The sequence below is a fragment of the Nasonia vitripennis genome, chromosome 2 (genome assembly GCF_009193385.2).
Source record: "Nasonia vitripennis strain AsymCx chromosome 2, Nvit_psr_1.1, whole genome shotgun sequence".
NCBI classification, from domain to species: Eukaryota; Metazoa; Arthropoda; class Insecta; order Hymenoptera; family Pteromalidae; genus Nasonia; species Nasonia vitripennis.
This window is the reverse complement of record NC_045758.1, coordinates 33,308,791-33,326,923: the sequence shown is the minus strand read 5'-3', so window position 1 is coordinate 33,326,923 and position 18,133 is coordinate 33,308,791. Positions and strand designations below refer to the sequence as shown.

The window sequence follows — 18,133 nt, the reverse complement described above, 5'->3', positions numbered from 1 at the left end:
ATGTAATATAATACATTTAGCTAAACTTTATATATCGTTTAAGGGAAAATTATAAAATAAACAATATATTTATTAAATTATTTTCAAACTTTATTAATAATCTCTAATTATTAATAGATACATGGTATTTATACATGTTTAAACAATATGTGGATTACGTATAAAAGCATTTTACTTTTAGTTTTTGGCATCGCATTAATACAAAATATTCATTAATTATAAGTACAATATAATAACATAATATTACAATGAAGTCGTAGAACATTCGAACCATACATATATAATTATTCCCATTTTTTAGCACCGCAAACTATGGAACTTAAGCCTCTGATTAAGTCTTTATTCGATACCAGCACATTTCTTTTTTTTGATGCACTAACCATTACAACTGCAAAATAATGATATACGCATGAGTGATACATCCAAACAGTTATACGCAAGCAATACAAATGTACATGATAAAAAACTCACCACTCATGCATTGAAAGAGTGCAGTGTCTTTGAATTTTCCAGCCCCTTGTTCTTTAGTTGGATCACGTGCCTTTCTAGCTGCTGTAAATTGCACTGCTACATCCTTCGCAATGAACCTTTTCATCATTGCGCTGAAGCTCTTGGTTATACAACCAAGTTCATCTACTAGCGATGTTAATTCTATATACTAAAATAAAATATAAGAGTTGATTTATATATAAATAAATAAATAACTTAGAATATCTTGAGTCGCATAAGCATACTTACAACATCAGCTTTCAAAAATTGATCTCCTACTGTCAGAGACGCATCAAAGATTTTGAAAGTTTCCATATCCTCTATCGGTAGCTTCAATTTATACTTCTTGAGAAAGTCTATTTTAGTTTTCCCCTGATGCTGAACTACACTTTTGTCCATCAAAAATGTATCAGTATCATTTTGTTTTTTCTGGACATCTTTCAAAGAGGTTATGATATCATCAAGCTTGAGAGTGATCTGATTAAGTTTAGTCAACACTAATGTCTCAAAATCTGTAAATAAAAATTTAAAAGTTGATTACAATTAAATAGACATGTGTGTGATGAGATTGAAAGCAGAACACGATAGAAGTGTGTTTATCGTAATACAAACCAGACTTGCTTTCATAATTTCCCAATTGAACTATTGGAATATTCAGTTGTCGTACCAAGTTATCAATAGGTTCATGCAACTCTTGATTTTCATTGTTGTCATCGTTGTTGAGCTCAAGTTCGACAGCATCCAAATTGTTAACTGGTTCTTGGGCTGGGCGTAGTCCATTATCAGTGTGTAGTCCATTAATAGATACCGTAGCTTCTTTAGGTTGCTGGGTTTCATGAGCATTTGTAGATCTACTTGGTATTCCTGATGTACTTGGTACTAAATTACAGAAAAAAAATTTAGTTAATTCAGTGTATAACAATATTTTTATAAATTATTCAATAGTTCATTTTACCTGCAAAGTCGACTCGTCTCTGAATACCACAACTTGACTCCGAGGTTGACTCTTTATCATTTTTTTGAGAATAATTATTCGTCACTTTATTTCCTGGTAAAAACTTCTCTGTTAAAAGCTTTGCTTGTGCTTTTAATTGCTTTTGGCGAACAGCGTTATGCATCTTGGACTTGATTTCTGAGGCACTTTCATCATCGGTTGTAAAGGCATTTCCTCCTTTTTCCAACGTTCCAATTTTTTCCACTGCTCTTTCATAAGTACCTATAAACAATCAAAAACATTTATTTAGACATAAGACTTATATAACATTAAAAAAGTAATAAAATGGATCACTGTGATACTCACTTGCTCGTCCCCTTACTTCGACTGGATAAACTGGCCAATTTTCTGGTGCATCTGCTTTTTCTTTAACTAAAGTGTGTAGCATCTCAATATCTTCAGGTCCATATGGAGATTCTAGAAACTTGGTAAGGCATCGCTTGCGTGTGTTATCAAATTCTAACCATTTTGAAGGCACAATATCTGCAGATTCACACTTCTTTTTTCTTCCACGGTGTATGAACTCCACCAGGACAAACTCTTTCAATTCATCATCTCCACTGCTGCTGTCAGAGTCACTGTATCTGTTATCAGACATTCTGAAAAAAAGCAGATTTGAGGTTATCACACTGATCACATTTGTATCTTGAAAGAATTGAATGAAATTTATGAAAGTAAATAAAAACTGCATATAGAAAGCTAATGTTTATTATTTACTTGATGATAAACACAGTAAGAGATCACTACAATCACGAGAAAAGTGTAGACTAATGTCACACTCAAACAGGTGTTATATCAAACCTTTCAAATGCACTGTTTACATTAGATTTTCATTGAATGAAGGGCGGGAAAATTTGAATCATAAAAACTCTACTTGGTTAAGTTAAGGTTACTTTTATAATACTTTATGAAGCAAATTAAATTTTTAATTATGTTGAAAAATTGTAATAATAAAATAATAAAATTAAGAATGAACTTTTTCAACTCACCAAACACACTTATATATAACCTCTTCAGTCCATAATCACTAAGTATTGAAAAAATGTTTAGTGCATTAATGGAATTACGAATATTCTTGTTTCTTCTGGTGAGTCTGAATAATTCATTGTCAGCTTAACAAATTTCTGAACAATCGACTTCAATGGTATATCTATGACTTTTGGGGAAAGGCGACTGACTTGCCACATATTTAAACTGCTTGAATTACACGGTTGATCAAAAATATTTTCTTTTCTCAAATATCTTCTCACTTGAACTCGAATGCTGTCATCAGCGTGCTTATAAATCTTTTCAATCTCAACTACACTTCTGTCTTGTAAAAGAACTGTTTTGTTCGGATTGCTATGTGATAGAATCATTTCACAATATTTAACTTTAATAACTTTAGTTTTATCTTCTTGTAGAATTAAAACACTTGGATTATTGTTTGATGTCTGAACAGCGAACATGTCCTTTTCTTGAACTCTTCTACAGTACTGAGCCACTATATGGTTTGCTGATCGTAATGCACTACTAATTTTTCCCAAATAAGATTCAAAAGCAAATGCACTAAGTTCATTAAAATTGCAGCTTAAATTTTCCACGTCGTCACAGATGTGTATCAAGTTATGAATGTTAAGTGACATGAATGTTGGTCCGAATAAATCAGGAGCTTTTTCAACAAAACTTTTCAAATACTGTCTAGCTTCGTCAACATGAAGGAGTGCATTCTCACTTGACATTAACCTGCATGCTACATTGAATGACATTAAATGATCATACAAATCATCTGATACTAAATTTTTTAAAATAACTGGTGACGCATAGAGAATAAAAAATTTGTACTCTACTGCCTTATACTTGGCCCAATCCTTCGTCGACCTCAATTTTCTTGGGAACTCATCTGGAATATCTGGATAAATTTGAACACTTCTACGCTCCAATTCAAGTTTCTGAGTTGCACTCACTCGAATCTTGTTTTTCGAAGGGGACAGCATAAATTCTAAAATTCTCTTTGTACATCCAAGATATAAAAGATGCATTGGATCAAGAACAAAGTGTGATACCATCTTGACTGGAGGATTCAATATACTCAGCAATGATACTGCAGTATGACATTCTGAGTCAATAAAATTGAGAAAATCTTCGTCTGTTTTTCTAGGCTCATCGACTTCCAGAAATACAGTTACTCCGTCAACTTTCTTGCCAAGGACTCTACACCTCTCACAAGCACGAAATGCTGTATGGCCAAGTATGCATTTTATAAATGACCGGGCTGGAGTGTCACAACAAAAATGCTTGATTTTCACTTTAAAATGTAGATTATTAATCTTTAGTCCATTAGTCAATAAGTCTTGCAATTCCTGAACAAATTCACTTAAATATTCACACGAGCATTTTGGCTTTCCTTTACCAGCATACACTGCAACACTAAAAGGTTGATAATGTTTATCTTGTTTGGTGTACACTTTGCAAAGTATTGGCCAAACAGTAACAGAACTAGATTTAAATGGTGAAAACCCATCTATATTGAACATTAATTCCAATACTTGTGTTTCATGACATTCAACTTTCACTGTATCGTGCAACTTTTTTTCATTCCAAAATAATGGAACTCGCCAAATGTACCATCAGCTACTTCCATTTGTTTTATGTCAAATTTCACATTACTCTTTAAAAGAGTTTTAGTGCAATTTGGCAATGTTGGTAAAACTTTTACTCGCATAATTTTCAACAATTTGTCTGAATGTACTTGAGGTGTTTGCGTGTCCACAATCCATTCTTGAATTTGTTGAACCACTTCTGACTGAGAGAACTTATCATCCTGTGACTCCGCTTGATTGTCGTCTGAAGGATTATCACTCTCACTCTCTTTCTTAAAACAATCTTGAATAATACTTGATTCTTCATTTTTCACAAAAGATGTACGACACTCACTTTCTGCATCACATATCATACCATCGTATTCTTCTAATAAGAAGTCCATTTTTTTTTGTTTCTTGTTTTTACGGAAAGCTTTACAATTTTTATTTCTTTTGCTCATTTTGATGAAGTCAAAACTCCAAAAGAAAATAAAGTGTACTACACTCAAAGCAATTTATAGGTTAGGAGGTTAAGTTTTAAGTTTATAAATTTTCAAGTTGATGCTTGACTTCACAACACTTGATATTTCACTACAAACTTTTATTGTTAGCACAGATTAACTTTAAATTACACTATAGTGTTAAAACAATTTCGGAGCAACAACGTGACCACGCTCTGATCAACGCCCAGGCCGATATATATATATATATATATATATATATATATATATATATATATATATATATATATATATATGAATATGCGCAGTAATTCATATAGGTGTCTCTCTCTCTCTCACACACACACACATAAGGTTACGATATTCGTTGCTCTCACTCATATAAACTTATTTCGATTATATTTGTTGTAGTTTGTACACACAAGGGGACACAAGTAATGAACTTACGAAAGATATGAGAGATAAATCATTGGTAAAACTTTAATATTGGTAATACCATTTAAAATAGAAAGAGGTTATGATCGCATTATAGCTGTTGGTTGTTAGTATAGTTAACTGAATGTAAGCTTCTAATCAGTTAATATGTAAGCTTATTTTTATTAACAATATAAGCTTATCGTTATTAAGCTACCGGATTCGTAAGCTTATGTTTCTACCAGGGCTGTAGGCAGCGTATTATACACTCGCGGATTTCGCGGTGCGCTGGTGGTGGCCCCCCGCGGGTTCGCCCGCATAATTCAGTATACGTCCCGGCTCTCTCTCTCTCTCTCTCTCTCTCTCTTTCTCGGCCCACCCACCCCCTTTTTACTCGCCGCTGTATAGTTTCGATGACAATGCGCTGGCTCTGGGTCGAAGGAACTGCTGAGAGAGCTGCTGGAATATCGGTTAGGCCGTTATCCGTTGCTCCAGCGCGGCAGCTGCTGTGTGGGTGTATATGGGCTTTTGCGGAAATATGCGTTACGGGGATATATATATCGAGAGCTCTCTATTTTTTATCTCCTTCCGCCGCTGTGTATCGAGGCCTCTTTACCGGTGGAAAAAATCTTTTGTCGCCGGCGGCGAGCGCACGTGCGCGATGCCCCATAAGCAACTAATAAAAACGATCGAACGGCGGCTATCCGGGAATTTCAAATACGCGCACTCGGACATGATACGTGCGTTATCCGTGCGTGCAGGGCAGTCGACGTTATACGGCGTTCGTTTAGTTTAGCGCATTAACGGCCGCAACCTTTTGCAATAAAAATGATTTCTTCTCTATACTCTTTCTCGAAAGTGTAATGCTCGTATATTTCAGAGCAGCGGAATCGTAAAGCTGAGCTCTTTATTTTCGCGCAGCCTGTGCGTAACACTTGCATAAATACTAGTTGAAGAAAAGAAAAAAAAAGGACTCTCGGCAAGGACTCGATGAGCTGAATTTACGCGATGCGTATAGTATAACGCAAACGCGCTTATTTCGAGTCACGTCCGACCTACATCGCGTCGCGCGACTGCTGCCTGCCCGTCTGTTATTAAAACACGACGCAAATGACAGGTGAAAAACGCGGCTTCACTGACCTCACGGAATACACCTCTCTTTTCCCTATTCGGACATACGCGAGTAGCGAGGTTTTCTCTATAACAAAGCCCGACAGCCATCCGCGAGTGGAATATGCGCATATGCAACGCCGCGTGTCTCGGGCGAATTCCGATGTGAATCTCCCACAGGCGGATTCTCTCGCATCGCGAAATGTGGGCTTCCAATTACGCGGGGAAGCTTTTTTGGGGTGACGCTCGTGGGAAAACCGAGAGAGAGAGAGAGAGAGAGTAGCTGTGTACTCGTCGTCGTCGTCGTGAAAATTTATGTAATCTGTCGGATTGATCGACGTCGCGAGTGGCATTTTTCGAATCGCTCTCTCCCTCTCTCTGCAAAATGAATTATTCATGAGGAAGCTGCAGCGCGAAGAAGACTCCCCGAGAAAATTCCTCCTCTGCGAGCTCTCTGCTGCTGCTGCTGTCGATTAAAAAAGAGGGACGGGCAGTCCGAAATATAAAAGTCACGTGTGCAGCTCGCGCGCAACCGAACAAAGCTGCGCTATAACCCGGAAGTGACCGACCGCACGTAACAACAAGAACAACAACAACGTCGTACACTGCTGTGTATAGTCCGCGCAACGTATAGAAACTAGGATCGAACTCGCCTCTGCGCAGCGCGACGACGACTACGACTACGACTATACGAGAACTGCAGTAGCTCGAGAGAATCCCTGGAAGGAAGCTGCGCTACTGCTGCAGTAGTCGCTCTCGGGATAATCCTTGAAATTCCGCGCGAGGACAAGCTCTCACACCTATACAAACGTACACACAGCGCACGTATGGCTGCACACGTGTACAAATGCTCTCTCTCTCTCTCTCTCGGATCCATAGGAGCTGCCGCTGCTGCTACTACCGCTGGCGGTCTCGGGCCGATAATATATCGCGCCAGAGTGAATAGGCGCTTTGGCCCGTACACGGGCGCCAGCAGTTCCCTCGCTCGGTCCATACGCCGTATACACACACACACACACAGCGACGAGAGACGGAAATGCTGGAGGAAGGCTTGATTGCGAATTTATTTATGCCGCGAACATGCTCGAAGAAAGCGAGAATCCAGACGACCAAATAATTCGCCGCGTGTGCGCGTTATTTTTGCAATGTATATACCACCTGGAGATGATGGCTTTTTCACTGTGACAAATGGCTCTTGTATACCCTCTGCCTAGCTGCGCGATGAACGCTTTTTTTCTCTTCCTTCCCAGCTCTCAGCTCTCGAGCGATATGAACCGGCGGCGCGTTATTAGGATCCGCGAGAGCTATAAATAAATTAACCCGCCGCGCTAGCGAGGAAAAAACGTGTCCCGCATTCGCGAGAGGTTCCCTTTTCATTTCGCCCGCGCAGCGGCTATATTGCCTGCGCGTATGTTATTCTCGCCGAAAAATTGAAATAATAGCGCCGAATAAACCTGCGGGGACTAATCTCAAACGTATAATTTGGGGAGCGAGAAAAAAGCGGAAGAGAACACGTGCGCGCGGGGTTTACACACCCCCTTTCTCTTTTCTTTCCGTATATTATCATATACACTCGCGGGGGGTAATAGAACGCGAATGTTTGCAGCGAGCGCACTCTGCAGCCGTTCTCTCTCTCTCTCTCTCTCGCTCTCGAAATTGCGTTAATTTATATTATTACACGTTTTAGCAGAGCTTCGCTACGCGCAGAATTTGCATTAACATTTTCCGCGTGTGCGGGAATGCTGTAGCGCGTGTTATCGGCTACTTCATAATACTCAAATATTTGCAAACAATTTGCCGAGAGAGAGAGAGAGAGAGAGAGAGAGAGAGAGAGAGCCAGTCTGGCTTTGTATCATTTCAACGAATTATCAGAGGAGGGCCGTCCAGGTGTGTAAAGTGCAGCATTTACAAACGCGCGTACAAGCTGCGAACATGGCTGCGTTGGCTCCAAATTCCGTCAAACTTGCGCGCGCGACTGTAACGAGCCGAAAAATCGCTTTCTGATATTTATAATACGGCTGCATTGTCTATTCTCGCGCCCTGAATAATTCAATCCTCAAATTGAGCGCTACGACGAGTAATAGCGGCTAAAAGTAAAGCTCGCACATTATCAGCCGAAAAAAGCGTCTACACACGGCGCCACTTGGTAACCGTAAATAAATATTTGCTATACAGTCGTACGCTAGCTGCACCGCTGGCCGCCGAGTATACACGAGTGCATTTTTTTACAGCGGCGCTTGAATAAACGAGCGGAGCCGCGCATAGCAGCATCGACGTTTGTTTTCTTCCCCGGGCGCGCTTACGTATGGAGGCTTTAACTCGAATTTAGCCAGAGTGTAAGCGAGATGTATCGGATAAAAAGTCGCGACGGCTGCTGCATGTGCATTAAACTTGTTAAACTCGCGCTCGGCGGATGATAATCCGCGGAAATTATCGCGCTGTATGTACAGCTGCGGGGAGTACAGCAGCAGATCAGCCGCTTACACTCGAGCGCTGCTGCACTCTCGGCGTTTTGTCCGCTGCAGACTGTACCTATAGACTATGTTCTCTCTCTCTGCAGCAACAGCAGCAGTGGAGTATAGACAGGCAGGGGGAGGAGGATAGCTTGTATCCACGCTGCGTTTACCGCGAAAATTGCTCACGTGCAGTAGCAGCGGTGTACGGAAATACGTAGATGCTGCTGTTCGGTGTGCGTATGCGTCGGGCATAGTTAGCTGCTTAAATGCATCCGGAAAGCGTAATAGATACCTACGCGGCCTCCATGCGAAACTCGCTCGAGCTGCTGTAGTTCTAGGCCAAGAGAAGCGAAGAGAGTGAAAGGGATGGGGGAATACGCGCACGGTGTGTGTGTGTGTGTGTGTGCGCGCGCCGATTTCCGACTTTTAATCCAAGTGCAGTGTGTGTGTACTGTTTATACGCACGTAATTTTCTTTAATAGACCTCGTATCCCATCGACGTATACATGTAACTAACCGATTGTTTTTTCTTTCTGTTGCAGGTAAGAGACACGAGATGGCAGACTAGTGCGACCTCGGCAATAAAGGGAACTGCATATGCACCGGAATTACACATTTAAATGGCGCCGTCGCGAATTTCTAACGAGCCGCACTCGCGCGAGCAAACGAGATATTTTATTCGGTATAGAGATAGAGAGAGAGAGAGAGAGAGAGACAATGAAGATCGATTAAAGAATCAGAGCTACAAATCGATAGGCGCCTGCAGCGGCAGCGAAGATAAGTCGACGGGGAGGAGGTGCGCTATATCGCCATTGCGTCGGGGAGCATAGATATCGGCCTCGCGCGGCATGCATAAACAATGTTCGGCTGCGCAGTTTAGAGGAGTTATAAAGCGACTAGCCTAGAGATAACGAGAGAGAGAGAGAGAGAGCGAGCTGAGCTGAGCTAGACATCGCCCAGGGGACGAAACGAGCGACGTACGTACACCCACACAAGTGCACCGGTGTCACTGCACTGCAGGAGCAGAGAAGGAGAAGGAGGACGGAAGACTGCTCCGTATACACGCACGCACACGTATATAGACACGAGGCAGAGCACTTTGGAACTCGGGGGAGATTGTATATACGCAGTTGGACCATGTTCTAGGAGCGCTTTTGGCGAGCCGCTTCTGTAATGAGAATCACTGATCTCCGGCAATAACGTATACGCGCTCCTATGGCTGCGGGGACGATTGTCGCATTGTCATCGGCCTTATCCGCCGCGGCCCATTGCGTTGTCTCCCCCTCCCACTCTCTCTCTCCTCTCGACACCCAATATCCTTGGTGAATTGCGCGCGACCGTATAGTTGTACAGAGAAACTTGGATTCTCGACGCTGTGTGAATAGGCATTCATTTCGCGTTATAGCTAATGAAGCACTTTCCATCGGCATCTCTCTCTCTCTCTCTCTCTCTCTCTCTCTCTCTCTCTCTCTCTCTTTTTCCACCTCGACAGATACGCTACTGCGCAGCGAGAGTTATTCTTTAATTAACGGTGTCTCGCAGCTCTCGACGCGCGTAATTACGATTGCTCGGCCGGGCGTAAAAAATAATAAGCGAAAGCCGCGCGCGCAGCAGTGTATCGATCTCTATACACGGCTCTTATCCCGAATACGCAGGAGGTGTTGCCCACTTGGCACAGACATTTCTCCCTCGATGCAATCTGCAATATCTCACATATCTGTATCGGCGGAAACATCAATCGCGAGAAATGCGGAAAAAATTCGAAATTAACATGGAAACACCCATGCGGCTAGAGAGACAGGAGTCGAGTCTGACAGTTCTCCCGCGCACGTCCCTTTTCCACTCGGCCGACCGCGAATATCCTTCCGCATTGGTTCGTCCGCGTCACTCGCCTATACTCCAATTCCCGCGGAAAATCTCAAAGCCAGCTGCTCTCTCTCTCTCTCTCTCTCTCTCTCTCTCTCTCTCGCCTCAAATTCCCGAGTATTTTTCCTCTTTCCCTCTGCGGCGACGTCAGCCGCACGCTACTAGCCCACCCGAAAATAGGTTCGGCGCGCTCGCGCGAAATTGAAAATCCCAGCGGGGCAAAAATCCGGCAGTAGTGTGCGTGGAATCTCTGCCCCCCCCAGATGCCTTGGGGGAATTTTCCGACTCGCGCGATAAACCGGCGATGCCCGCCGGAGTAGGAGAGAAAGGGGCCGGAAAAATTATCAGATCGACGCGCGCCGCATACAGTACATCCATCGGCTTCGAAATTTGTCCGCTTTTTCGGATTTTTCCATTTTCGCCTATTAACCGAGATACGCGTGCTTTTTCTATTTATACGCGAGGGGCGCTGTCCATCGCGATGTGCGTAATTTTTGAAAAAATCTTTTATCAGCGCGCGTCGATCCATCCGAGTGAAAAATCAGCGAAAAAATTGTCGTGTCATGTAACGTGTGCTCGCACGTATACGCGGCTGATTATTCGCGAATGATTTTGAAGTACGCGCGAGTGAACCATCCGTCAAAGAGCATGAACTGCGGAAAAATCCAACTCTGGCGCGTTCGCATATATTTTAATTTCTGGATAAACCATCGCAGTTGGGGGTGGCTCTTTGAAAGCTCGGCGTGGGCCGCGTAGTTTTTTGTGTCGCGCGTTTCTCTTTTCCGCTGTGCTCTGGTATTTCGAGGGAAAATCGTTCGACCGCAGTAATCACCGTTCTCTTTTCCGGCTCGTATACTTCTCTCTCTCTCTCTCTCTCTGTGTTCTACATGTGTGTGTGTGTCCCGCTTCTTTCTATACGCGGTACTGTGCGGAGCAATCGCCGGCTTTTTCGCAACGGAGGTTTCGCTTTAATCTCGATGCAGTCGTGCATGTGCGGTATTTCGATGAATTTATCCCAGATAGACGCGTACGCGCAGTATACATATAGCTTATCTTTTTTTCGTCGGGTAATATTCGGCCGCGCCGATATATAATGCTCTCTGCGATTGACGTAAATCCATCGGTAATGTAATTATAATTTCAACGTTCAAGCGTCTATGAATTTCAAATTACGCTGCACTTGGAGCGCTAATATCTTCTATTATTTTAACGCGTATTAACATTCGAATGGGGGCGCAGTGGCCTCGTGAAATCAGATCAGTCCGCGCTGATGAATATAACAACGGTGTTTCGCGTCGCTCGTGTATGTGCAACTTGTTTCCGCCGCATCATCATCATCATCATCATCGATATCATACCTGTGGATGATAATAATCGAAGCGTGAAGCGAGAGCGAGTTTACGCAGTCATTAGGCGGGATAAAAGTTATGCAGTTAGTTAGTGTACTCGAAAGTTCGGAGGAGCAGCGCAAACGTATAGAGAGTGCGAAGGTGGTAGTCTTGGGAGGATGGAAGGAAGGAAGGATGAAAAAGAGGCAACAAAGCGAGAGCGAAGGAGTGACGTTTAAAAAGCTCGCGCGTTCGCAGGTCGGGCGTTAAAATTCCAAAGGGGAAACTCGGGGGCTAGCATACATAGTATACAAACGCGGGGGGTGGCAAGCCTCGGCGTTCTCTTCCGTCGGACTTTTTGACATTTCCGGCGTCTCTCGCGCTGCCGCTGCTGCTGGCCTGTCGAGCCGCATAAAACTCTTATTTTCTTCCTTTATTCGCTTCCCGTCGCCCGCGCTCTTTTTGCCGCGCTCACGTCAATTTCGATTATCTCCGCTGCCGGCTCGTACACACACTGCCAGCAGGCAACAGGCTACCGCTCGCTATAGACACGTCGTGTACTACACGCAGCCGGGCTCATTCATGAGCTTGGCTTACAATGATTTGGCGTCTCGACGCTAATGACATCTCTCGTCCGTGTGTGTACCAGCCTCGGGATTACCACGAGGCTGTTCTTTCTCATTAGAGCCTATATAGCCGTCGCTTTCGAAAAGCGTGAGTGCAGCTGCAGCTCGACGCGCCAAACGTGTAATATTGTAAACGGGGGCTTTTTACGCGCGTACATGGGCGTGAAAGTGCTTGCTGCCGCTTGCGGGCAAAAGTCAATTCGACCGATATGACGCGCGTATGACACACGGGAGAGAGAGAGCCTGTGCCGTAGTAAATCGATGTCGAGCTAGCAGCCCATCGACCGTATACACGGCTGCATAAAGAATCAATGGGAAGAGAGAGAGAGAGAGAGAGAGGGGGGGGGGGAGAGAGAGACAACGATGGACGGAGTAATTGGGACAGGACAAAAGGGCCCTGACGGCCGGGCTTTTAATGCAATTAGGCGCGGGTGAGAGCGAAACAGCGTTGTGCTGCACAGTTTGTCATCTCTCTGCAGGCAGCTGATGGCTGCAGGCCCGTATTCAGCGCTCCTCATTCGACTTGACAGCCTTTTAGGGAGGTTTAATCGAACGTTTTTCTCGAATCCGCACGGCGCTGCGCGTTTGAAAGGATTCCGATGTCGCCGAGCAGGAGCTTGCGAGCGAGGAAAGTCATATTTTTCGGGAATCCTTTGTCGACGCGTTTTTACGAGCAATTGCACCGCCGATCTCTCTGCGGCTACATATACGTGTACCGCGAGTGCGCCCGAATTTTCCCGTCGATTTAGTCCCCGACTGTACGCATACGCTTCTTGCGGATTTTTTCACCCCCGCGTGCGCACGACCTTTACCCCGCAGCTCTGGAAGTACAGAGCTGCCCGGCCCTTTATTTCGCCGGGGATGCTGAGAGAGAGAGAGAGAGAGTAGCCGAAAAGGAGAGTGTAGAGCATAATGTGCTCCTTTTACGGCAAGGGCTGATGGGATTTTCGCGGGGCTTTGTTCGCCCTCTATACATAGAGACGTGCTTTTCTCGATCCCCCGAGGGTCCCCCCCCCTAAGACTTGCTCGACGCGGCAGCTAATTAGCGGACGTATACGCGCGCCATTATGATTTACGACTTTTTATTCAATTTGCGCGCGCGCGCGCGGAGAGAGTTAAGCCGCGGCTCCGCGTCGGATGTGATCAATCGGCCGGATTAGGGAGTCACCGAATCTTTAAAACGTCGCTATTTTTGCTTTCGAGAAAAATCCCTTTCTGACCTAGAAAGCTCCTGGAAATCTAGCTTGATTTCGCTTTATCCGAGAGCGCATGGGATATGAACACGGGGGAAAAAATCGCCGCACGCCAAATAATAAATGAAAACAGCAGCAGCAGCAGCAGCAGCAGCGCGGGAAATGCGAATGAATAAAAAGCCGGTAATTCCGTCGGATTATGCATGTACGCTATATATATAAACTCGCGCAGCAGTTCTCTCTCCAAAAATATAGAGGCTAGGAGTCGAGATTTATTAAAAATTCAAATTGTACTATTTTCCGCCTTATGATTCGAGCGCGATAATCGAAGTTGGAGCTTCGCGACAGAAGAAAAAAATGTAACGCGTACGGCGACCTTGTAATTCGATTCGCGAGTGCGTGTAATGGAATGAAAGAAACAAAGAAGGTGAATTTCGTTAGCGCATACGAGTGTACAAGACCGCTACAGAGTGGAGAACAAAGGAAAAGTCAGTTTGTCGCAAAACACTATACGCGGGCCGTGTAATCCGAACAAGGATCCTCGCTGTGCGTTATATCCTCGCTCTCTTTAGCGCCTCTTTAGCTTCTAAAGAGATACATCCGCGGCGGAATTAGCGCGCGCGTACGCGCTCGGTCCATCGCTAAGTGGGCTAATTCGCAGCAGCCGACGACGACGCGGGATCTGCTCAGAGCTGCTTTTTCGAAATAACCTCGCGCAGCCGTGAGAAAGCGCGCGAGCTACTCCGATATGTGGAAAATATTCGCGAACCGTTCGGTGCAAGAATAGCGCGGGCTATTTGAATCGTACCGATGGGTGAGAAATAGCTCGACTTTTATTCCAAGATAGAAAAGAGCTTTCAGCGGGGAAACTAATCCAAATTAGCCGTGGAGAAAAAGGAGCAGCGATTTCTCCCTCTGTCTCCCTTTTAGATCCCTCAAACTTGCGAGCCCAGGCGCTACAGCGGATTTCGCTCAATCCTCGCGAGCTTTTTCTATAGCCGCATCCCATTTTTCTCTGTCGCTCTCTTTCTAAAAGTAGTCTTAAGAGGCTCCGAGAAGAAGCTATAGAGACGAGGACGACGGAGGCCAAATTAATTGGCCTTTAGATATAGAGACCCATATAATCGGCAGTGATTGGAATCGCGGGCTCTTGTTTTATCCGGAAAAGCTGTATGTAATATCGTATTTCGGGGGGGGGGGGCGTATAAAAATTAAGCTTCGCATCGCGGGCTCTCGTTTAGATTCGGTTAATTAGGGGATACTCGCGGACGATGGGCTGCTCCTCCCTCGCGATATCTACTTTCGCTTTTTCAAGCTGCTGCGCGCGGAACGACTCCCTCTCTCGATTTAATTGCGCGCCACTCGACTACCTGCGATATCTATATGTACACGAGTCGGTGTACATCCGCCATATTACCTTTGACTAGTACCGGAGAGCAGCTCCTATACAAATTCGTATAAATTATTTTTTAATGAAATCAGCCTCACCCCTCATCCCGACCCGCTACATAACATCCCCTCTCGACAACGGTTATAACAAATCCAGCGTACTGGAATTCAGACTAGTTTTGTTATACTCGTTAAACCGTCATTGCCGCGCTCGCATTATCAAGTTTTAATTAGTACAAACAAATTTTTAGCACATCGCGCGACTCTCTCTCTCTCTCTCTCTCTCTCTCTCTCTTTCATTATCCATCTCGTTACGCTGCTAAAAATATCCGCAATCCGCCGACGCATTCCTTTTAATTAATTCTCTCTCGCTCTGCAATTATACTCGCGGCGATTACACCGCCGACTCGCGCGTTTTAAATATAAAACGAATATTACGTAAAACCGATACCCCGAAAAATTGTCCCACGCAAACAAAACCCACACAACAGCCGTAGCCGCAAACGACAAAAAAAAACGTCGAGTCCTAGACGAAAAAGAATAGGAGCTATATAGCCGGGATGAAAAAAAAAAAATGAACGTTCGTTCACAGAGAGTGTCAATCAGCGGCGACCAAAAAAGGCGATACCGAGCATCGGGTGTAACAGGCATATCAGTGCGGAGCGAGCGACAATTAAAACGCGCAGCGCGCGGTATAGCATTTCGCAAGCAGCGCGTCCTATCCGCGCGCGGGATCGTGAGAATCGCGCTCGCGCATTGCGAATCCGATTTTCATTCCTTCCTCGAGGCGGCCCTCGCGGCGAGCCGCTGTTATACAGCTCGATTTTCCGCTTTTTCTCTCGCAGCGGCGGCCGTTTTTTCGCCCGGCTGAAAGATCGATCCATATACTCGCGCGCCGATGGTAGAAAAACGACGAGCAGCTATACGAATCACAGCCGCTCTGGTAATGATTAATTGTCCGGCCGTGAGTCACCTGCGGCTTTACTCATTATATACACCTCTCTCTGCGTCTCTTACTCTAGCTCATAATTGAAACGTCTCCGTATACGCGCTGTGTCGCTCGATTTTGCGCTTTGTTCTCAAGGCGAGGTCGTTATATATACCTCGTTGCTTTTTCCGACGTTATAACAGCGCTGCAGTGTGCGTTTCTCGCGTTAATTCTCGCTTTTCGCGACCGCAGCTATGAGAAAATCACTGGCGTCAAGCGGCTTGCGTCACACGGCAGCCTACTGAGCGCCGATCAAAGAAATGGATCTCGTTTAATAACCTGCGCGCGCGCGCGAATACAAATTCAATTAACGACCGGGGCCGGCTTGTAAAAACGAGAGGGAAAGAGCTTTGCATTTTCCACGAGTGTACGTTTCGAGAGTGACAGATTTCGAAAGCGCGAATTATTATTATCATCGGAATAACGTCAGAGCTCGCGCATGTAGGAATTCGGTCAATCAATGTCGAATCGGCCTTATAAAACTCGCGCGGAGAAAAGAGCGGGAGATTTTTTTCGAAAAATTTCCCTGTCTTTTCGGTAACTACAATTTGGTTTTCGAATCCGCGTAATACGATCAATCACTAATCGGCTAGCAGCAGCGCGGTCGGTATCGGGCGAAACTTGCGCAGCTCGCAAGCGGTTTCTGTGACGCGCATAACGTGCAAAATTTCGACGAGCTAATCGAATTTCCGCATACTCGTCAGAGAGAGAGAGAGAGAGAGAGAGAGACAGAATCATATTTGTTGCGCGCGTAGCTCTCGGAATCGACTCTCGAAAATTATCCGATTTTTCATTCGCAGCTCGATATAACGCCGGGCCGAAAGTCGTTTAATCTAGTATAATATCGAAAGTAGAAAAATCATCGATTACTGGTGTCCGCGAATGACCGTTGCATTATTCATCGACTACTCTAGCTACTCCCCACTACGTTATTATACACACACACACACACACGGCATGGATTCTCCGCATAGACAATTCCACTATCACCGCGCTCTCATCGTGGTCGAAAATTAATAAACGAGCATTAGCCAAAAATTGGATGACTCTGTGCCCGCGGGTCTGCGCATCCTAGTTTCGTGATTTAACGAGATCATAGCCGAAAAAGAGGGGGGATGAGCAGCATCGCGACACGGGATATAACCCGCTCTGCCGCACTGCACTTGACCGAGCTTGCATCGCGCGCAAACAAAGCATCGTAAAAATCTCTCTCATCATAATAAACAGCCGAGTCGATAGCCTGTGTATAGAGAGACGGGCAGCAGCTCTGCGCACGGCTGGGATACAGGTTTGACGATCGGCTACTCGTAAAAGCCGATTAACGAGCGGATAAATGCGCGCCAGCGAAAAAAGGGCTAAATCACGCGATGATCGAGCGATTATCGGATAGGAGATAAGGATATTCCATAATATAACGACGTATTGTCTCTCTCGTTGCAGCTGGTGGTTGAATCGGCGTCGCAGGCTCAGGAGTACGGCGACCTCGAGATCGATCCCAAGTCCCCGGTGAACCCGGACCTTCTCTTCGATACCCAGCACCAGATGCACCTCTACGTCATGACCGAGAAGAAGATCTCGAAGGTGAAGGTGCAGGAGTGCTCGGTCTACAAGACCTGCTGGGAGTGCCTCAACGCCAAGGACCCCTACTGCGGCTGGTGCTCGCTCGAGAACAAGTGCAGCCTGCGGAGCGACTGCCAGGACGCCGCCAAGGACCCGCTCTACTGGATCTCCTACAAGAGCGGCAGGTGCACGACCATAACCAGCGTCAACCCCGACCAGCTCCAGAGGACCACCGCGAGGACCCTCGAGCTCGCCATCGAGAACCTGCCCAGTCTGCCCGGCCAGTTCCTCTGCGCCTTTTCCGCCCTCGACAAGACTCTCATCACCAACGCCACGAGGTAAGTTTCGCGAAAATTAGAAAATTTAAGCTCGGCTCTCGATGCGACGTTGATCTTTCTCTCGCTTCGCAGGAAGTCCTACGGAGTCAACTGCACGACGCCGCGCACGGACCTACTGCCCCCGATCCCTCAGGGCCAGCACCACTTCACTGCCAAGCTCTCCGTCAGGATGACCAACGGGCCCGACCTCGTCGCCACGGACTTCACCTTCTTCGACTGCAGCACGCACAGCTCCTGCACGCAGTGCGTCTCCTCGAACTTCCCCTGCGACTGGTGCGTCGACGGGCACAGGTGCACCCACGACACCGCCGAAAACTGCCGCAACGACATCCTCGTCACGGGCGTCAGCGTAAGTGCAGC

The 18,133-nt window shown here is 45.4% G+C and overlaps 2 protein-coding genes across 8 annotated transcripts in view; one reads left to right on the top strand and one right to left on the bottom strand.

Moving 5' to 3' along the window:
* Window positions 1-18,133, top strand: part of LOC100116811 (plexin-A4) — a 176,867-nt gene that overhangs the window by 150,568 nt on the left and 8,166 nt on the right. For all 5 annotated transcript variants that reach the window (XM_008206574.4, XM_032597499.1, XM_031924382.2 and 2 more), the window contains 2 exons: window positions 17,316-17,773; window positions 17,846-18,122. In XM_008206574.4, the coding sequence (XP_008204796.2) occupies window positions 17,316-17,773; window positions 17,846-18,122 (735 nt within the window). The remainder of the gene's footprint in view (window positions 1-17,315; window positions 17,774-17,845; window positions 18,123-18,133) is intronic.
* LOC100679127 lies at window positions 69-3,712 on the bottom strand. 3 transcript variants are annotated; one of them, XM_031924385.2, is made up of 7 exons: window positions 2,473-3,712; window positions 1,790-2,082; window positions 1,445-1,705; window positions 1,111-1,368; window positions 739-1,001; window positions 472-658; window positions 69-388 (listed from the first exon to the last, which is right to left on the bottom strand). In XM_031924385.2, exons 2-7 carry the CDS (start codon window positions 2,079-2,081, stop codon window positions 285-287), a joined length of 1,365 nt encoding a protein of 454 aa, XP_031780245.1. In that variant the 5' UTR covers window position 2,082; window positions 2,473-3,712; the 3' UTR covers window positions 69-284. The 3 variants fall into 3 exon arrangements, with proteins under 3 accessions (XP_031780245.1, XP_016837093.2, XP_031780244.1); XM_016981604.3 differs by having other exon boundaries at window positions 1,102-1,368; window positions 2,473-3,709; XM_031924384.1 differs by lacking the exon at window positions 2,473-3,712 and adding an exon at window positions 2,201-2,317 and having other exon boundaries at window positions 1,102-1,368.